We start from the raw sequence: 13,376 nt of genomic DNA, 5'->3' as shown, positions 1-13,376 counted from the left end.
GTGTGTGTGTGTGTGTGTGTGTGTGTGTGTGTGTGTGTGTGTGTGTGAAGTATAAGGCCCTTGGTTCAACCCCCAGTACAAAAATGAAATAAAATTCAAAAGGAAGAATAACTGTGGGGCTTCTGAAGCTTTTTAGCAAAAATGAGAAATCTTTCAGTCAGCTCGCTTGTCCCTCCTCCCAAGCAAGCAGACACTGGGCAGAAGGCTAATAATTCAGGGAGGCACTTTAGCAAGTCTCTGGAGAATTGCATGAGAATTGTAATTCTGCTAACCAACAAGGGACAATTGTGGCTACCCAGCTAAGGAATCTGTCCAGCTACAACAATCTTGGAAATCAAAATTGGAAAGGTTAGTTGGTTTTAAAACATAGTGAAATCTATTCCATTAAAATGCTAATTCCACCAGCTGGGTGTGGTGGCACACACCTGTAATCCCGGCACTCAGGGAGGCAGAGGGCAGGCCAGTCTTTGTGAGTTTGAGGCCAGCCTGGTGTACAAAGTGAGTCCAGGACAGCCAAGGCTACACAGGGAAACCCTCTCTCAACCTTCACCCCCAAAGATATAGATATACATTTTATATTGGGGTACATGTGTTAGGGGTATTTGCTGGGTGGTGCATAGTGGAGACATCAGGACCCCCAAACCAGATTCCCATCCCTTTGATGCAGGCCTGTGGCTGCCTGGAGGATGGGGTGGGACACAGTTGACCCAGGTGTTTTTGTTATGGCAAGAGCATCAGTATCAACTCGAGGAGGATGGCAGCGCCCAAGCAGTGAACAGCAGCAGACAAAGGCAATCAAATAAAATAGGAAATTGAAGTACCCCCCCATGACTACTACCCAGAGTGAGCCCCATGTGCCAAGCAGTGTCCCTCGCCTTCCCTCAGACTGTCCCACGCACCCACAACAGCCACACAAAGCCCGAGTCATGGCAGGAATGCCCACAGGATTGGGCATTCACAGCACCCACCATGCCTTTTGGAAGTAGGCGGGCCGTCCTTCTGGATAAATTAGGAAGTTGCTCGGGTTTCCTCGTGTGTTAAGGGGATTTCAGTTCCATAGAGAGCCTGGTCCTGTGCCCTGCTGTGTAAAACTACAAGAATAGAACCAGAGAAGAAAGGTCAAAACTGAGCCTCTGTACGTAATGATGTTATCATTGATCCTTAACCAGTCCCCAGAGATGTGCTTTGAGCTGTTTTCCCAGCAAGTGGAAAAAAACGTAGCCGCCCTGCAGGCTTGCCTTCTAGGCTCTGCCCGAGTCTAGGTACCTTTCTCTCTAGAAGGTGAACCCCTTTCACCTGCCAATCAGTCCTGAATATAAAGGGGACGTGAGGTACAGTGATGGCCTGTCGCTCTGTGGCTAAATGGTCTAGGCGTGGCCAGCTTTGTGGGTGTATAACCGGTGAGTCGGCCCAGAAGCACCTCCTCTTTGGTTGAATCCTGTTGCTGTTTCAAAATTCTTCATCAGTTTTTCACAAAGGGCCCTGTATGGTAATTTTTCACTAAGCCTTATGATCCATGTAGTTGGTCTAGCTAGGATGGATTCATCTCTATGGGGCAGCTTAGAACACCTGGCAGAGCTTGCCACCAACTCTAAGACCCATTACCACCTTAGAAATCAATTCTACAAGTAAACTTAACCTCCAACCAGTCTCTGAATGGTTGTATTTTAAAGTTCCTTGACAACGGGCATGGAAGGCAGCTGAATCCGAGGGGAGGTTTCAGGGCTCAGGAGTGAGAGCCCACCCTCCTTTTATTCCTGGACCCCGAGTTTGGCCACCCAACATACTAGCACATAGAATTGTACCAGCTTTGCTGTATTTCTTGGTTGGCTCATACCATCTAAGCTTGTGTAAGCATACTCTGTGATCTCAGAACCTGCTTGTCATTACGTAACACATCTGTGATCCTTCTTCAGTGCTGTGACAGGTAAAATGTCCTGGGTCCAATGGCCACACCTGATTCTCACTTACAGAGATTGTTTCATTTGCTTATGAAAAGATTAGCTACAAATCTTACTCTGAAGTTAATTTTTAAAGTCACAGCTTATTAATCGGGTGAGTTCTTCTGCCCAGGGGAACAAGAGAGCTGTCATTATTTTAGTCATGTCCCACTTTTCTAGATTTTTATTTGATTTTTACAGACTATTCATTTGCAGTTGGGTTCAATTCATGGCTGGACTTGTTGGTCATTTTCTGTTTTGAAGTTATTCTTGTGCATTAATGTTTCACTGTGTAGTGAAAACATAACTGGGTCAATTCCCTCTTCCCTGAATGTTAGTTTCTTTCTCTGAAAGAAGAAGGTGATGACAGGAAGTGGCACGGCTTCGTCATTATGCACTAGGGTGCCTGTGTGGTCTAATGCTAGAATAATGTCAATATTCTTTTCTTTTCTCCTCTTTCTTACGCCCCCACCATCTCTCCCTTTAAGGTCTCATGAAGCCCAGGCTTGTTTTGAAATCACTATATAGTTAAGGATGATCTGGAAATTCTGATTCCCCTGTCTGTACTTTCTGTAGCTGTGTGCCATCACTTCTGGCTTATATGGCGCTGGGGAGTCAACCCTGGGCTTCACTTATGCCAGGCAAACACTCTGCCATCTGAGTGACAGCCCCAAACTGCAACATTCTTTAGAACACTTCCTTTGAATGAACTTTTCCACTATCACTTATAGTCCCAAATCAGAGGCAGCCTGACGATACTACCACCATCATAACCACAAAATCACTGCTTGCCTTTTCAACAGTGGTCCTCCGAGTGGCTGACTCATTTTCCTAGTTATCACCTCTCCTACAGACCAGGCACATCCTTTTCTCTATGTGGGATTACCACTCTTAATGGCACTATTCCCCCTGGGCTTCTAACAAGATCATCTCTCCATCTTTCAAAGCTCAATTAACGTTCCAAAAGCCTTGCTGAAGGATTTTTGACTAGGTTTAATCCACCCTAATCTTTCCTTTATGAATTAAAAACCCTCTGTGGGGTATACTACAGAGCGCAGCTTCCCTGGAAATTATTGGCTTTGTTCATGGTGTGGCTTTGGGCATAGTCCTAACTGGGCTGTTTACCTAAAAGGACATGGCACACCTTCGGTCCCATGTCCCTCATCCAAAACACATGGGATCTGAATGTTTCAGATTCTTTCATTTTTGAGTATTTGTATACATGTAGTTGAGATGCCCTGAGGAACCCAAATCTAAAAATGAGAGCCACTTTTGTTTCAGGTGGATGGATAGTCTGCAGATTACGCCATACTGTTTCAACAGACCTATGTTTTCATTGGAACCCATCATATGGGGCCAGGTGTGGAATTTTCCACTTGAACTGCCATGTTGGTGCTGAATGTGTCAGGTTTTTGAGTCAGGTGTTCTCTAGAGTTGGGACTGAAAGAGGAATGAAGGCTGGAAGAAAGAAAAGGATGGCACATGGCCTGGAATTCTTAGATTTAATAGGCTGTCTTTGTTGTGAAGTTATCTCAAACTACAAGCACCTGGGGGATGTGCTGACTCAGTCACAGCACTGTCTAGTTCACAGAATGAACAGGGGATGGTATGCTTTTCATAGTGAAAAAAGAAGAAACTGAGAAACAGAAACTGATGCGACCCTTCTTATCGGTCTTTCCAAAAGGAGGCGATGAATTCCCAGTCTTCGTCCCTGAGGTTACTGCCCAGTATCATCATGGGCCCATCTCTGGGTCTCTTATACAGCAATATGGGCTTTGCCTCAGTCCTTTACTAAAAAGGACAACATGTTTTCATTTGTGCAGTATTCTAAGATAACAAAGTACCTTTGTAGAACCTGCTTCTCAAAAGTGCTGTGAGCCAAGCAATCCAATTATATCGAGAAGCTGATATAAGAAAAATGTGGTTTGTATGCTGGGGGTTCTAACTTGTATTGTCACCCCATGCTTTGGTCGCATAGAGATGCTGAACATGAAAATGATCACGCCAACCTCCTGGATTCTTGTTGGTTTCCCTTGAGGTGAAATTCTCACGGCACACGCGTTTTTAGAAAGAACTCCTCAGCATTTAGTACACATGCAGTGTTGATGATCACCACCACCATTTTCAAAGTGCCCTCTCTGGGGTTTTGTACAGAATAAGAGGGAGAACGCATATGAGGCACACAGCTCTGGCCTTGCCCCCGACCAATGATTTGTATTTTCAGATTTAATCCAGGTTTCTCTCAGGTATTAGCTGACACAGAACTAGTAGTCATCTAAAAATAGTGCCATCTGAAAACCATGCGGAGGGGACATGACATAATTCATATCCCAACATATTTTTCTTCCAAAATGGCACACTCTTCTTTGAGGGAAAACTCCCTGAGCAATCAGACACATGTACCAGTATCAACTACATTATCATAGAGCCTCCTCTTCTTTGGAAGGGGTTTGTCTTCCCAGCCCGGCTGAGACATGTATAGCCTAGGAGCCACTGCAATGCTCCCATTGTCCTGGGCACGAAGCAAAACAGGTGTTGAATGCACACCTGTGTGTTGGGTGAGACACAACAGTGGCCAGTCAGCCCCAGACTCCAGCCACCATCAAGCAACCAATGTTCTTTCCTTTTGAAGCTGTGGGGCTGGTGAGTGAAGAGAGGCTTGTCATAGGGCTGTGATGGAGCTGGACAGCACCAGTCTGGACTCTGGTCTTATCCCCCAGGCAACCTTGCCTGGTATAGGACCCAAGATCCTCTGGCTACCACACCTGTATATGCATCGGATAGAGGGTGAGGACAAGGAGCAGGCTAAGCTAAGAATAAAACAGTCTTTCAGTAAAGGCCCTGGCCTTGTATAAACCTGGAAGCGGCCCAGTTCCTAAGAGCTGTGGCAGTTGCTCTGGCTTCTGAGGGCTCTAGGTACGGAAGCAAGGCTGGCCCTAGTGTCCAGGGCTGGTGCAGCTGAAGGCTAGGTGAGGAGTGGTGCTGGGAATGTGGATGAAGATCGCTCAGGGTCCTAGAAGGCAGCAGTGTTCGGATTTGCAGGGAGATCCCCTTTTCTGGAGTGTCTCATGGTTCTCCACAGCATCACTCCAAGGATGCCAACTACCAGGCCGCCTATTGCCGCCACTAGCACTGGCCAGTATAGCACCTTGGAGGTTTCTTCAGCCTGGTCTGGGAGCAGCTGACTGTTCCGAAGGGTGTAGAGGAAAGGGCTTGCCTGGGGGAGGAAGCAGGAAAATCAGAGGTTAAGGGCTCTATCCACCCATCCAAGTCCCATCTCTGAAAGAGTGCAATGACCTCATGCATATTTCTAGTGTATCCTCGTTGTAAGTCCTCTTTCTTCACATTGGCCTGAGCCTTCTGTGTGAAGATGGGTCTCTCAAGTAGCCAACACCCAGCTGTAACCTTCCTTTGGTGGATCACCAGCATTTCCTTTCAAATATGATCTTGAAAGGTGGGCGCTGGTAAGCTACTGTTGGAAGAGTCTTGGGTACATCTGAGCCCACCTTCTTTTTTAGTAAACAAACTGCTGCATGGCCCTGAGGAGCTATGATGAGCACCTAAGGACCGAGGTAGGATATCCTCTCATTGCCCAGGAAGAATGTACAGAAAGAACCACATTATAAAGGAGCCTGGTACAAACAGAAGAGGGAGGTCAATAGAGGGCTACATTTGGAGGCAGGAGCAGTAGAAGAAGATAAGATAGAAGAGGATCCCAGGGAATAAGAGAGCAATGGGGTCAGAAGGAGGTGGACATCTCTACAGACAAAGTCAGCAGTGAACAGAAGTAAAACACACACACACACCAGTGGGACTCATCTGGGAAGTGGGTCCATTTGCTTAGGGTGTGGAGGGTGTAATAGTGGGGGTGGTGACCCGCTAAGGATTTCAACATCCTTGATGAGACTGGAGTTACTTTCCAGGACAGCCATTCAGTGTCTAGAAGCAAGTGGAGGATGATAGAGAAGCAGAAGAAGAGAGCTGGAGGGACAGGTGGACATCTGGTCAATGGTCCAGGAGAGGAAGGACAGGAGCCTGGACTCCGGGAACAGATGGGATCTTCATTCTCACCTCCCATCCCTGAGCTGCTAGTGTAGGGCTTAGCCCAGGCTGCTCAACTCCTTGTGAAGTAATGAATAGTGTAAGCATCTAGACAGTACTCCCTAGACTGCTTTCCAGCATGACCTCTCCGCCACTGGAGTTGTTGGCTCCTCCCTCCCCTATTTTGTGTCAGTCAGAAGAGGAAGCTGGGATGCAGAGAGTGGCAGTGTGTTCAAGTCCCGCCCCCACAATCCAGGCAGCCTACGGCAGGTAGGGTCTTCATGTTCACTCACAGGTGAGGGACACTTGAGTTTGGTTCGGCTGTATGTGAAGTTGTTGGAGGTTGTCTTCCGGCCCACTGGTTCCAGCTGGAAAGAGAAAAAGGATACCGTGACTGTATAGAAAGTCGGGAGCTGGCTTACGTGGAATGATCTTTTGGAAGGGTGGTTTCCAAAGGCCAGGAACTTGTTAAGATCCACCTCACAGCACAGCATCTCTGGCCGGAGCAGGAGCTGTTTTTTGACTCACAGGGAGAAATGTCTGTCTGAACAGGGCAGGACCCCTGAGATTTATCCAGGACACCATGGCCCCATGACAGAACGATCATCCCACAGTGAATCTCTTGAAGAGCTAGGACCAGAATGCCCACTGCCTCTCCACCCGTGGGTGGCTGTGATGGCAGACACTGTCTCTTCAATTTTATAAAATGGTGATCATATTTACCAACTCCTCCAAGTGTGCGTGGCTAGTCAGTTTCAGGAGAACTTTGAAAGCATATTGGTTACCATGACATCCTTACTACACTTGGCTTGTCAACCTTAAGAAACTGGAATCTTACTGGAGCCACTTTACGAGTTGTCACACAGATGAAAACATTTACTTGAAATATCCCAGGGAGCAGCTGTGGTTCGGTGGGGTGCTGCTAAATGCTCCCATATCAGGCTCTGAGAAGGAGCAGTAAGCTGCTATCCCCCCAACCCAGCGACATGAGGCCAGAGCTTCTCCTAGACTTGTGCCCCAAGGGGAAGAAAAGCTCTGTCACTCTGAACTGGTCTGGCCTCGATGCACTGTGTGGCCTGCTTCGGGTCCTGTTGCTGGTCACCAATCCCTGACCATTCGGGGAGTGAACACTCTCTCCATGCTGGTGACAGACGTGGGCCGTGATCTCACTGCTGTCTGAATGCCCTCCACACCCATTTCTTAGGAACTCAGAGGAGGTGAATGTCCCTGGGTATGGGAGAGGTGACATAGCACGGTGGTCAGATGTCTGAACCATGGCTCAGCAAACAGTGACCATTCAGGGCCAGCCAGTTAGTTGCCTTCTCCAAGACAGCAGGATGGCTGGTATTAGCTGTGGTGGGTCTTTTAGGACACTTATTTTAGGGCCTCCAGAAAAATGATAACATGGACGCATGTAGGAACTGGGGTAGGTTCTGGGTGTAGCGCTCTATTTCTGCTTTGTTAGAGCCAAGGAAACACAACTGTGCTCGAGCGAACAGAACCACTAGGGACAGAATGAAGGCTACCAGTCAAGTTGCCTGCTTCCCGGGGATGTTCTGAAAACTTACTGTGGCCCTGTGGGTTCAATGAACCTGCGGATTTCCTCTTCCTGTTGGTTCTCTCCAGAGTGCCTCCACTCTGTCTGCTCCCTTCCTTCACCTGCCCCGATTTCCCTCCACCATTTTACCATGTCTGAAACAGAACACAACTTCCAAGGAGAGGTCTCTTTTGCTATCTGACCTTCTGTTCGGTGTCTCAGACCCCAAAGCCAGAAGCCCTTCCTAGTCACCTCCTTCGGCCAGTTTTAAATACATCCTAAGTGACCACAACACTCCTCCGTGGCTGTCATCCTGGTCCCAGCTCCGTTCTGCTCATCCTATCTTTTATCTTTGATCCCAGCTCATGTCTGCACAGTGGCTAGAGGACAAACAGGACCATGTCAGCTCCCTGTTTAAAACAGCTGGGAACACGGCCCTTGCCTGTCCTTCTGACCCCGGGTCCTGACGTCTGGAGCATCACACTGGCTTGTATGTCCTCAGAAGTTTCAAGTTCATTCCTGACTCCAAGACACATGGGTCCTATTTCTTCTTCCTGGAACACTGTGGTCCAGACCTCTGCCTGCTTGGCAGCCTCTTAACATTCTATTCAAATGCCCTCAGCGAGGCTGTTTCTTCCTCATCACTATCCTCTGTCTCACCTCCCTGCTTTTCTTCTTGTAAAGCCCTAAGTGGTTGGGTATATATGACCTTGTGTTACCTGTCTAACTTGTTTATCATCTGTCTTTCCCTGGCTACACTATTCACACCCGGTGAGAGCAGGGGAATTCTTTATTCTGTTAAGTTTCCAGCACCTGGTACCTACCAAGTAGTAATGCTGGGTAATTGTTTGATGAGTGGCTAGAGAAATGAAAGTCTGTAGGACTTGAATGAAAATGCTAACAAGGGAAAAGACTTGAAGCAGCCCCAGGAAGTGGAGTTGTTTTTCCTAGAACCTACCTTTCCTAACACAGGCACTGTGGGGTACCAATGACACAGCCCATCTCAGGGAGTGGCAAGGTGCAATGGAGCTGGCAGCCACTGGCCTGTCCTGGGAGGTCGCTGTGGTAGCTGGCCTCTTGAATGTTTAGACTAGGCAAGGAGGGGGAGGAAAAAAAAAAAAAAAAAAAAAAAACTCAAGGTAAAAGGATGGCGTAAAAATGCATGGGTGGAGCAGGTATTGCCAGCCAAACTGCTAGGTAGACAGGAGCTACCTAGCATGGTGGCTGGAGGAGGAACTGGGGCCAAATCCCAAAAAGTCTCGTATACTATGGCAACAGTGTCTGACCTGTCACCTTTCTTTGGAAGGTGGAAGCCTTAGAAGGTTGTGGGCAGGGGGTGAGCTGGTCAGGGTTTCTTTCACACCTTGAAGGAACTCTTGGGGGCTCCTTTAGAAAGTGCTAGGTCTAGACCAGTATGGTGGCACATGACTTTAATCCCAGCACGCGGGCATCTCCCCGTCAGGCCTAGACCAGTTTGCTTGCCATGGCCAGTCGGGGCCCTCCGCTTAGGAATTCTTTATTTGATATTTCTTTATTACTGTGACCTTGTGAGTTCAATGAGCCTATTGGTTTCCTCTTCCTGTTGGTTCTCAACAAAAGACAGATTATCAGTTGCGAATATGTATATGTACATATGTGATCTATATATGATGTGTACCCGTGCGTGGGTATGAGCACATGAGAACACTTGCTCTTAGAGGCCAGTAAAGGGCAGCAGACCTCCTTGGAGTTACAGGCAATTGTAAACTGCCTGTGCTGGATAGTTGTTTTGTTTTGTTTTGGTCAGTTTGACACATGATATAGTTAACTGAGAAGAGGGACCCACAATTGAGAAAATGCCTCCATTGAGACTGGACTGTGGGTAAGGCCATGGTGCGTTTTCCTAATGAGTGAGTGATGTGGGCAGTGCTCCTCTTGGGCAAGTGGTCCTGGATGATGTAAGAAAGCAGGCTGAGAAAGCCAGGGAGCAGCATTCCGCCATGGCCTCTGCTTCAGTTACTGCCTTTAGGTTCCTGCTTACATTCATGCTCTGGCTTCCTTTATTGATAAACTGTGCTGTGGAACGAAAGGCTGAAATAAACGCTTTCTCTCCAAGTTGCTCTTGGTCATGGCATTTTACAGCAGGAATAGAAACCTAACGAAGACACCATCCGACATGGCTGGGAACTGAACCTGGGATCTCTGCAAGAGCAGTATGCACTCTTAAGCCAGATGGCAAGGCGTCTCCAGCTCGTTGCTGTATTTTAGAAGTACGATTTATGGAGGCTCACGGAAATGAGAAGGACACATCACAAATAAGCAGCTGATCATTACGATAGAGAACACACCAGCAGGGTAACCAAGAACCAGAATATGACCAGTACCTCCCGCACCTTCCTCAATCCTACTCACCACCCAAAGAGAGACAGACCATCACGAAAAACAACACTAACTTCTGGAGCCTTTCAGTGAGCTGCTTGCCTCTGAGGTAGGTGAGCGGGCGTACATATGCTGTTGGAGTCTGCTGTGGCAAAATACTCCAGCTTATGCGTGTACAACAGTTTGTTGGTGGACATCTGTGAAGTTTCCAGCTTGGGGTTATGATGTGTGTAGTGCTGCTACAAAAACTGTAGTATGTACCTTTTTGGGCGACTCTAGTATACTCTTCCCTCCAGGGTAGATTTGTTGGGTCTCAGGAAATCCATGGGTGGAGCATCCTTAGAGACACAAGAGCTTGCCCAAGTGGCGGTCACCAGAGGATGGTCTGGGGGGATGGCTCAGCCCCTGAAGGCTCCAGAGGAGTCTCATATATAGCCAGTGCTGAGAACTGTGGTATGGGGGCTGTGAGTCTGAAGGGATGCTAGGTAGGAGGAGATTTGACTACTACCGGCGTAAGGTTGTAAAAAAGGGGACTGTGTAGCCGTGGTGGAACAGGTCTCAGAAGGGGAGAAACTCCTCCTGGTCTTGACCTTTGCACGGTCTCCAGAGGAAGAACTGTGGATCATTAAGCCAGGAGACACAAGAGACACAGTGACAGTGACTTAAAGCGCATGTGTTGCTCCTGCAGAGCGCCCTGGGGACATCAGCCAAAGCTGCAGACACTATGTCATAGGACTCTAATTAGGAGACATGAATTCACTGGCTATATATGTGCCTATCAGGTTGGGAGCAGGAGGGAGGGAGGTTGGTATTATGGCTGGGCCCCAGAGGAAGACGTGGCAAACAGGGACGCCTGTTTCTGCTAAGCCGCTGACCGGCTGTGTGAGGCTGGGCACAGCCTCTCCGTCTCATGCTCTTAGTTACAGCCTGCTCTGGCTGGGTGACCTCTCAGATCTGTTCCAGCTCTAACAGCCTGTTATTTCTTTGCTGTGACTCTAGGGGTGACATTCTGGTAAGACGACGATTGGAGAGTTGGCAGGATTTGAGAGCCGTGTGTCTGAGATGGTTAGGGATGAAAACATAGGACTCTGTAATTATTCCCTTAAATTATATAGGACAAGGGACTCGGGTGGTTTTAGTTCAGCTTTCTTTCTTTTAGTTTGCGGCATGTCTGGGGAACCACAGCTGTCTTGTGTTCCCAGTATTTTAGTTTTTGTTTTTACATTTAAAACCCTTCTGCCTGATCTCATGGAACAAAACTTTCTCACCTGGGTGAATGGAAAGAACACTGACAGCTTTAGAAAAGAAAGCAAGAACCATGCTGTTAATCCTTACAGCAGAGACCAATGGGCTTGGTCATGTTTGAGCATCAGTCTGGCCATGGAGCCTCAGAAGACCGTGAAGAGTCCCAGCTATAAGCAGATGTGGTTTGATGGAAAGGCTGGGAAGGGGAGAGCAAGCACTTTGCTTTTCCTGGCTCTTGAAGGAAGTGGATTCCCCTAAGATCTTTGGGGAACACAAGACAGGAAATAGATCCCCATTCCATGGAGAGATATTAAAAGGGACTTAGTCATTGAAGGGCAGTTTTGTCCTTTAAAACAAAGAAACAGAACTAGTTTCAGGAATTATGGCCTATAAACTCTGATTAAACAAAAATCTTGTGCAACTACCGTCTCCCTTGGAAGACTGAGGCAGAGAAAGTCTGCCCACATTACATAGTGAGCTCAAGGCTAGTCGAGGCATAGTGATATTCTGTTTAAGAAATAAAACTAAAGACTGAAGAGAGACCCAGGGACATAGCTTAGTGGCAGAGAGCTTACAAAGTATGTGTAATGCCCTGGGTTCAATACCCAGTAAGGAAACAATAACACACACGCACACACCAAAGCCAGATACAGTTATAACTCTGGCATTGGGAAGCAGAATCAGGAGTATCAGGCCAGCCTGGGCTACAAGAACCAAGAAAATCAAGATAAGATGAGGAGGCAGGTGCAGGGAAACTCAAAAGATCTTTTTGACGGCGATTTAGTATCCCGTGCTGAAAGAGTACAGTGGAAGGTTGTGGAGTTGGGCCGACAGATGATGTCAATGGGAGGAAAACCTCAAAGACAACAGGAGTGGAGGAAAGCAGAGTCTGCAGTTAAACAGGCTTACGCGCCACTCTGGTTGCTAGAGAGGAGGTGTTGTAGCTAGGGAGAAAGTCAGTATTGTGAGTCAGCTGAGGAAGGCACCAGGCAGCATGGGGTTGCTGACAAGCGTGGGAATATTTGCCCAGGGGTGGTTGACACAGACACTCCAGGCCTGAAAATGCAATAAAGACCAGGGGTGTCGATGGTTCAGTCACCAGGGGAAACATGCAGGCCAGGTGGGTGTTGGGTTGCATTGGAACCTAGATCAAAGACTGCAAAAGCGCATCATTTGCTCTGAGCCAGATGAGGCAGGCATCAGGGAGGGTGGGCAAGTCACAAGGACAGCAGGAATGCATGTTCATCTCACAGGCGCTCTCTTCCTCAAGTGAAAAGGACTGGAAGAGGTCTCCACCTGGGAGACCAGCCTGCACGGATGCTGCCTCTCTAGTGTCTATAGACATACTAGTTGGAGATGCTGAGACTGCATACTGAGAGGGTTTATCTAAACTGATTTTTGTGCTGACTCTGTGTATCCTGTATCGTTATTTCCCAGATGTTGAGACAGGTGAGCAGAGAGAGCATGTGTCCAAGGACGCACAGCTGGTTCCCTCATCCAGTCTTACTCAGTCTGATTGCAAAGCTACTCTCTTTGCAATGCCTAGGAACTATCATAATGAGTGTGCAAATGTGTGTAGATACCTACACACGCCCTACCTTTTTAAAGGGTGCGTGTGTATAAGTAAAGGTGCTTGCAGGCAAGCCTGATGACCTGAGTTTGAGGCCCAGAAACCACATGGTAGAAGAGAATTGACTCCTACAATTGCTCCGACCACCACATCTACACTGTGGAATGTGCATACATACAATAAACAAATCTCTTAAAACATCTTTATCGCAACGGGTCGGGCAGCGATATAGCTTCAGTGACTAAAACACTGGCTATCCGAGAGGGATGATCTGAACTTGATCTCTAGAACCCACAGCGGAAGGAGAGAACTGACACCCACATTTGTCCTCTGATCTCTGTATGTTTCCACACTCAGATATAAGAAAAGTCTGTATTAGGGGCTGAGCAGGTGGCTCTGAGGGTAAGAGCTTGCTATTAGCTCATGCTAAGCCTGAGGACATGAATTCAAATTCCCAGAACCCTGGAAAGGAAGGAAGGAAGGAAGGAAGGCATGATTGTATGTGCCTGTAGCCCAGCGCTGTGGGGGCTGAGAATGAGGGCGCAGGGTATGCCCTACCCTGTGTGCTGGCACACACATTCACTAGGTTTATTAGTTGAGCATTAGGGGAAAAGAAGCCATATCAGTACTTTGTCCTCTTGAGGGACTGAGCCAACAGTTTTAGGGTGCTCCCTTGGGAGCACTC

The 13,376-nt window shown here is 47.7% G+C and overlaps 1 protein-coding gene across 1 annotated transcript in view; it reads right to left on the bottom strand.

Annotated features, from left to right (window-relative positions):
- Positions 1-3,809: 3,809 nt before the first annotated feature.
- Positions 3,810-13,376, bottom strand: part of Plb1 (phospholipase B1) — a 104,602-nt gene continuing 95,035 nt past the window's right edge. The window contains exons 56-57 of the mRNA XM_055622056.1: positions 6,275-6,349; positions 3,810-5,157 (exon numbers count right to left, since the gene is read on the bottom strand). Of these exons, the coding sequence (XP_055478031.1) occupies positions 4,954-5,157; positions 6,275-6,349 (279 nt within the window). The 3' untranslated portion in view covers positions 3,810-4,953. The remainder of the gene's footprint in view (positions 5,158-6,274; positions 6,350-13,376) is intronic.

Source organism: Psammomys obesus, unplaced genomic scaffold (assembly GCF_907164565.1).
Source record: "Psammomys obesus unplaced genomic scaffold, mPsaObe1.curated_primary_1811, whole genome shotgun sequence".
NCBI lineage: Eukaryota > Metazoa > Chordata > Mammalia > Rodentia > Muridae > Psammomys > Psammomys obesus.
Note: the sequence above shows the minus strand (reverse complement) of the source record. Positions and strands in the feature narration are given on the sequence as shown.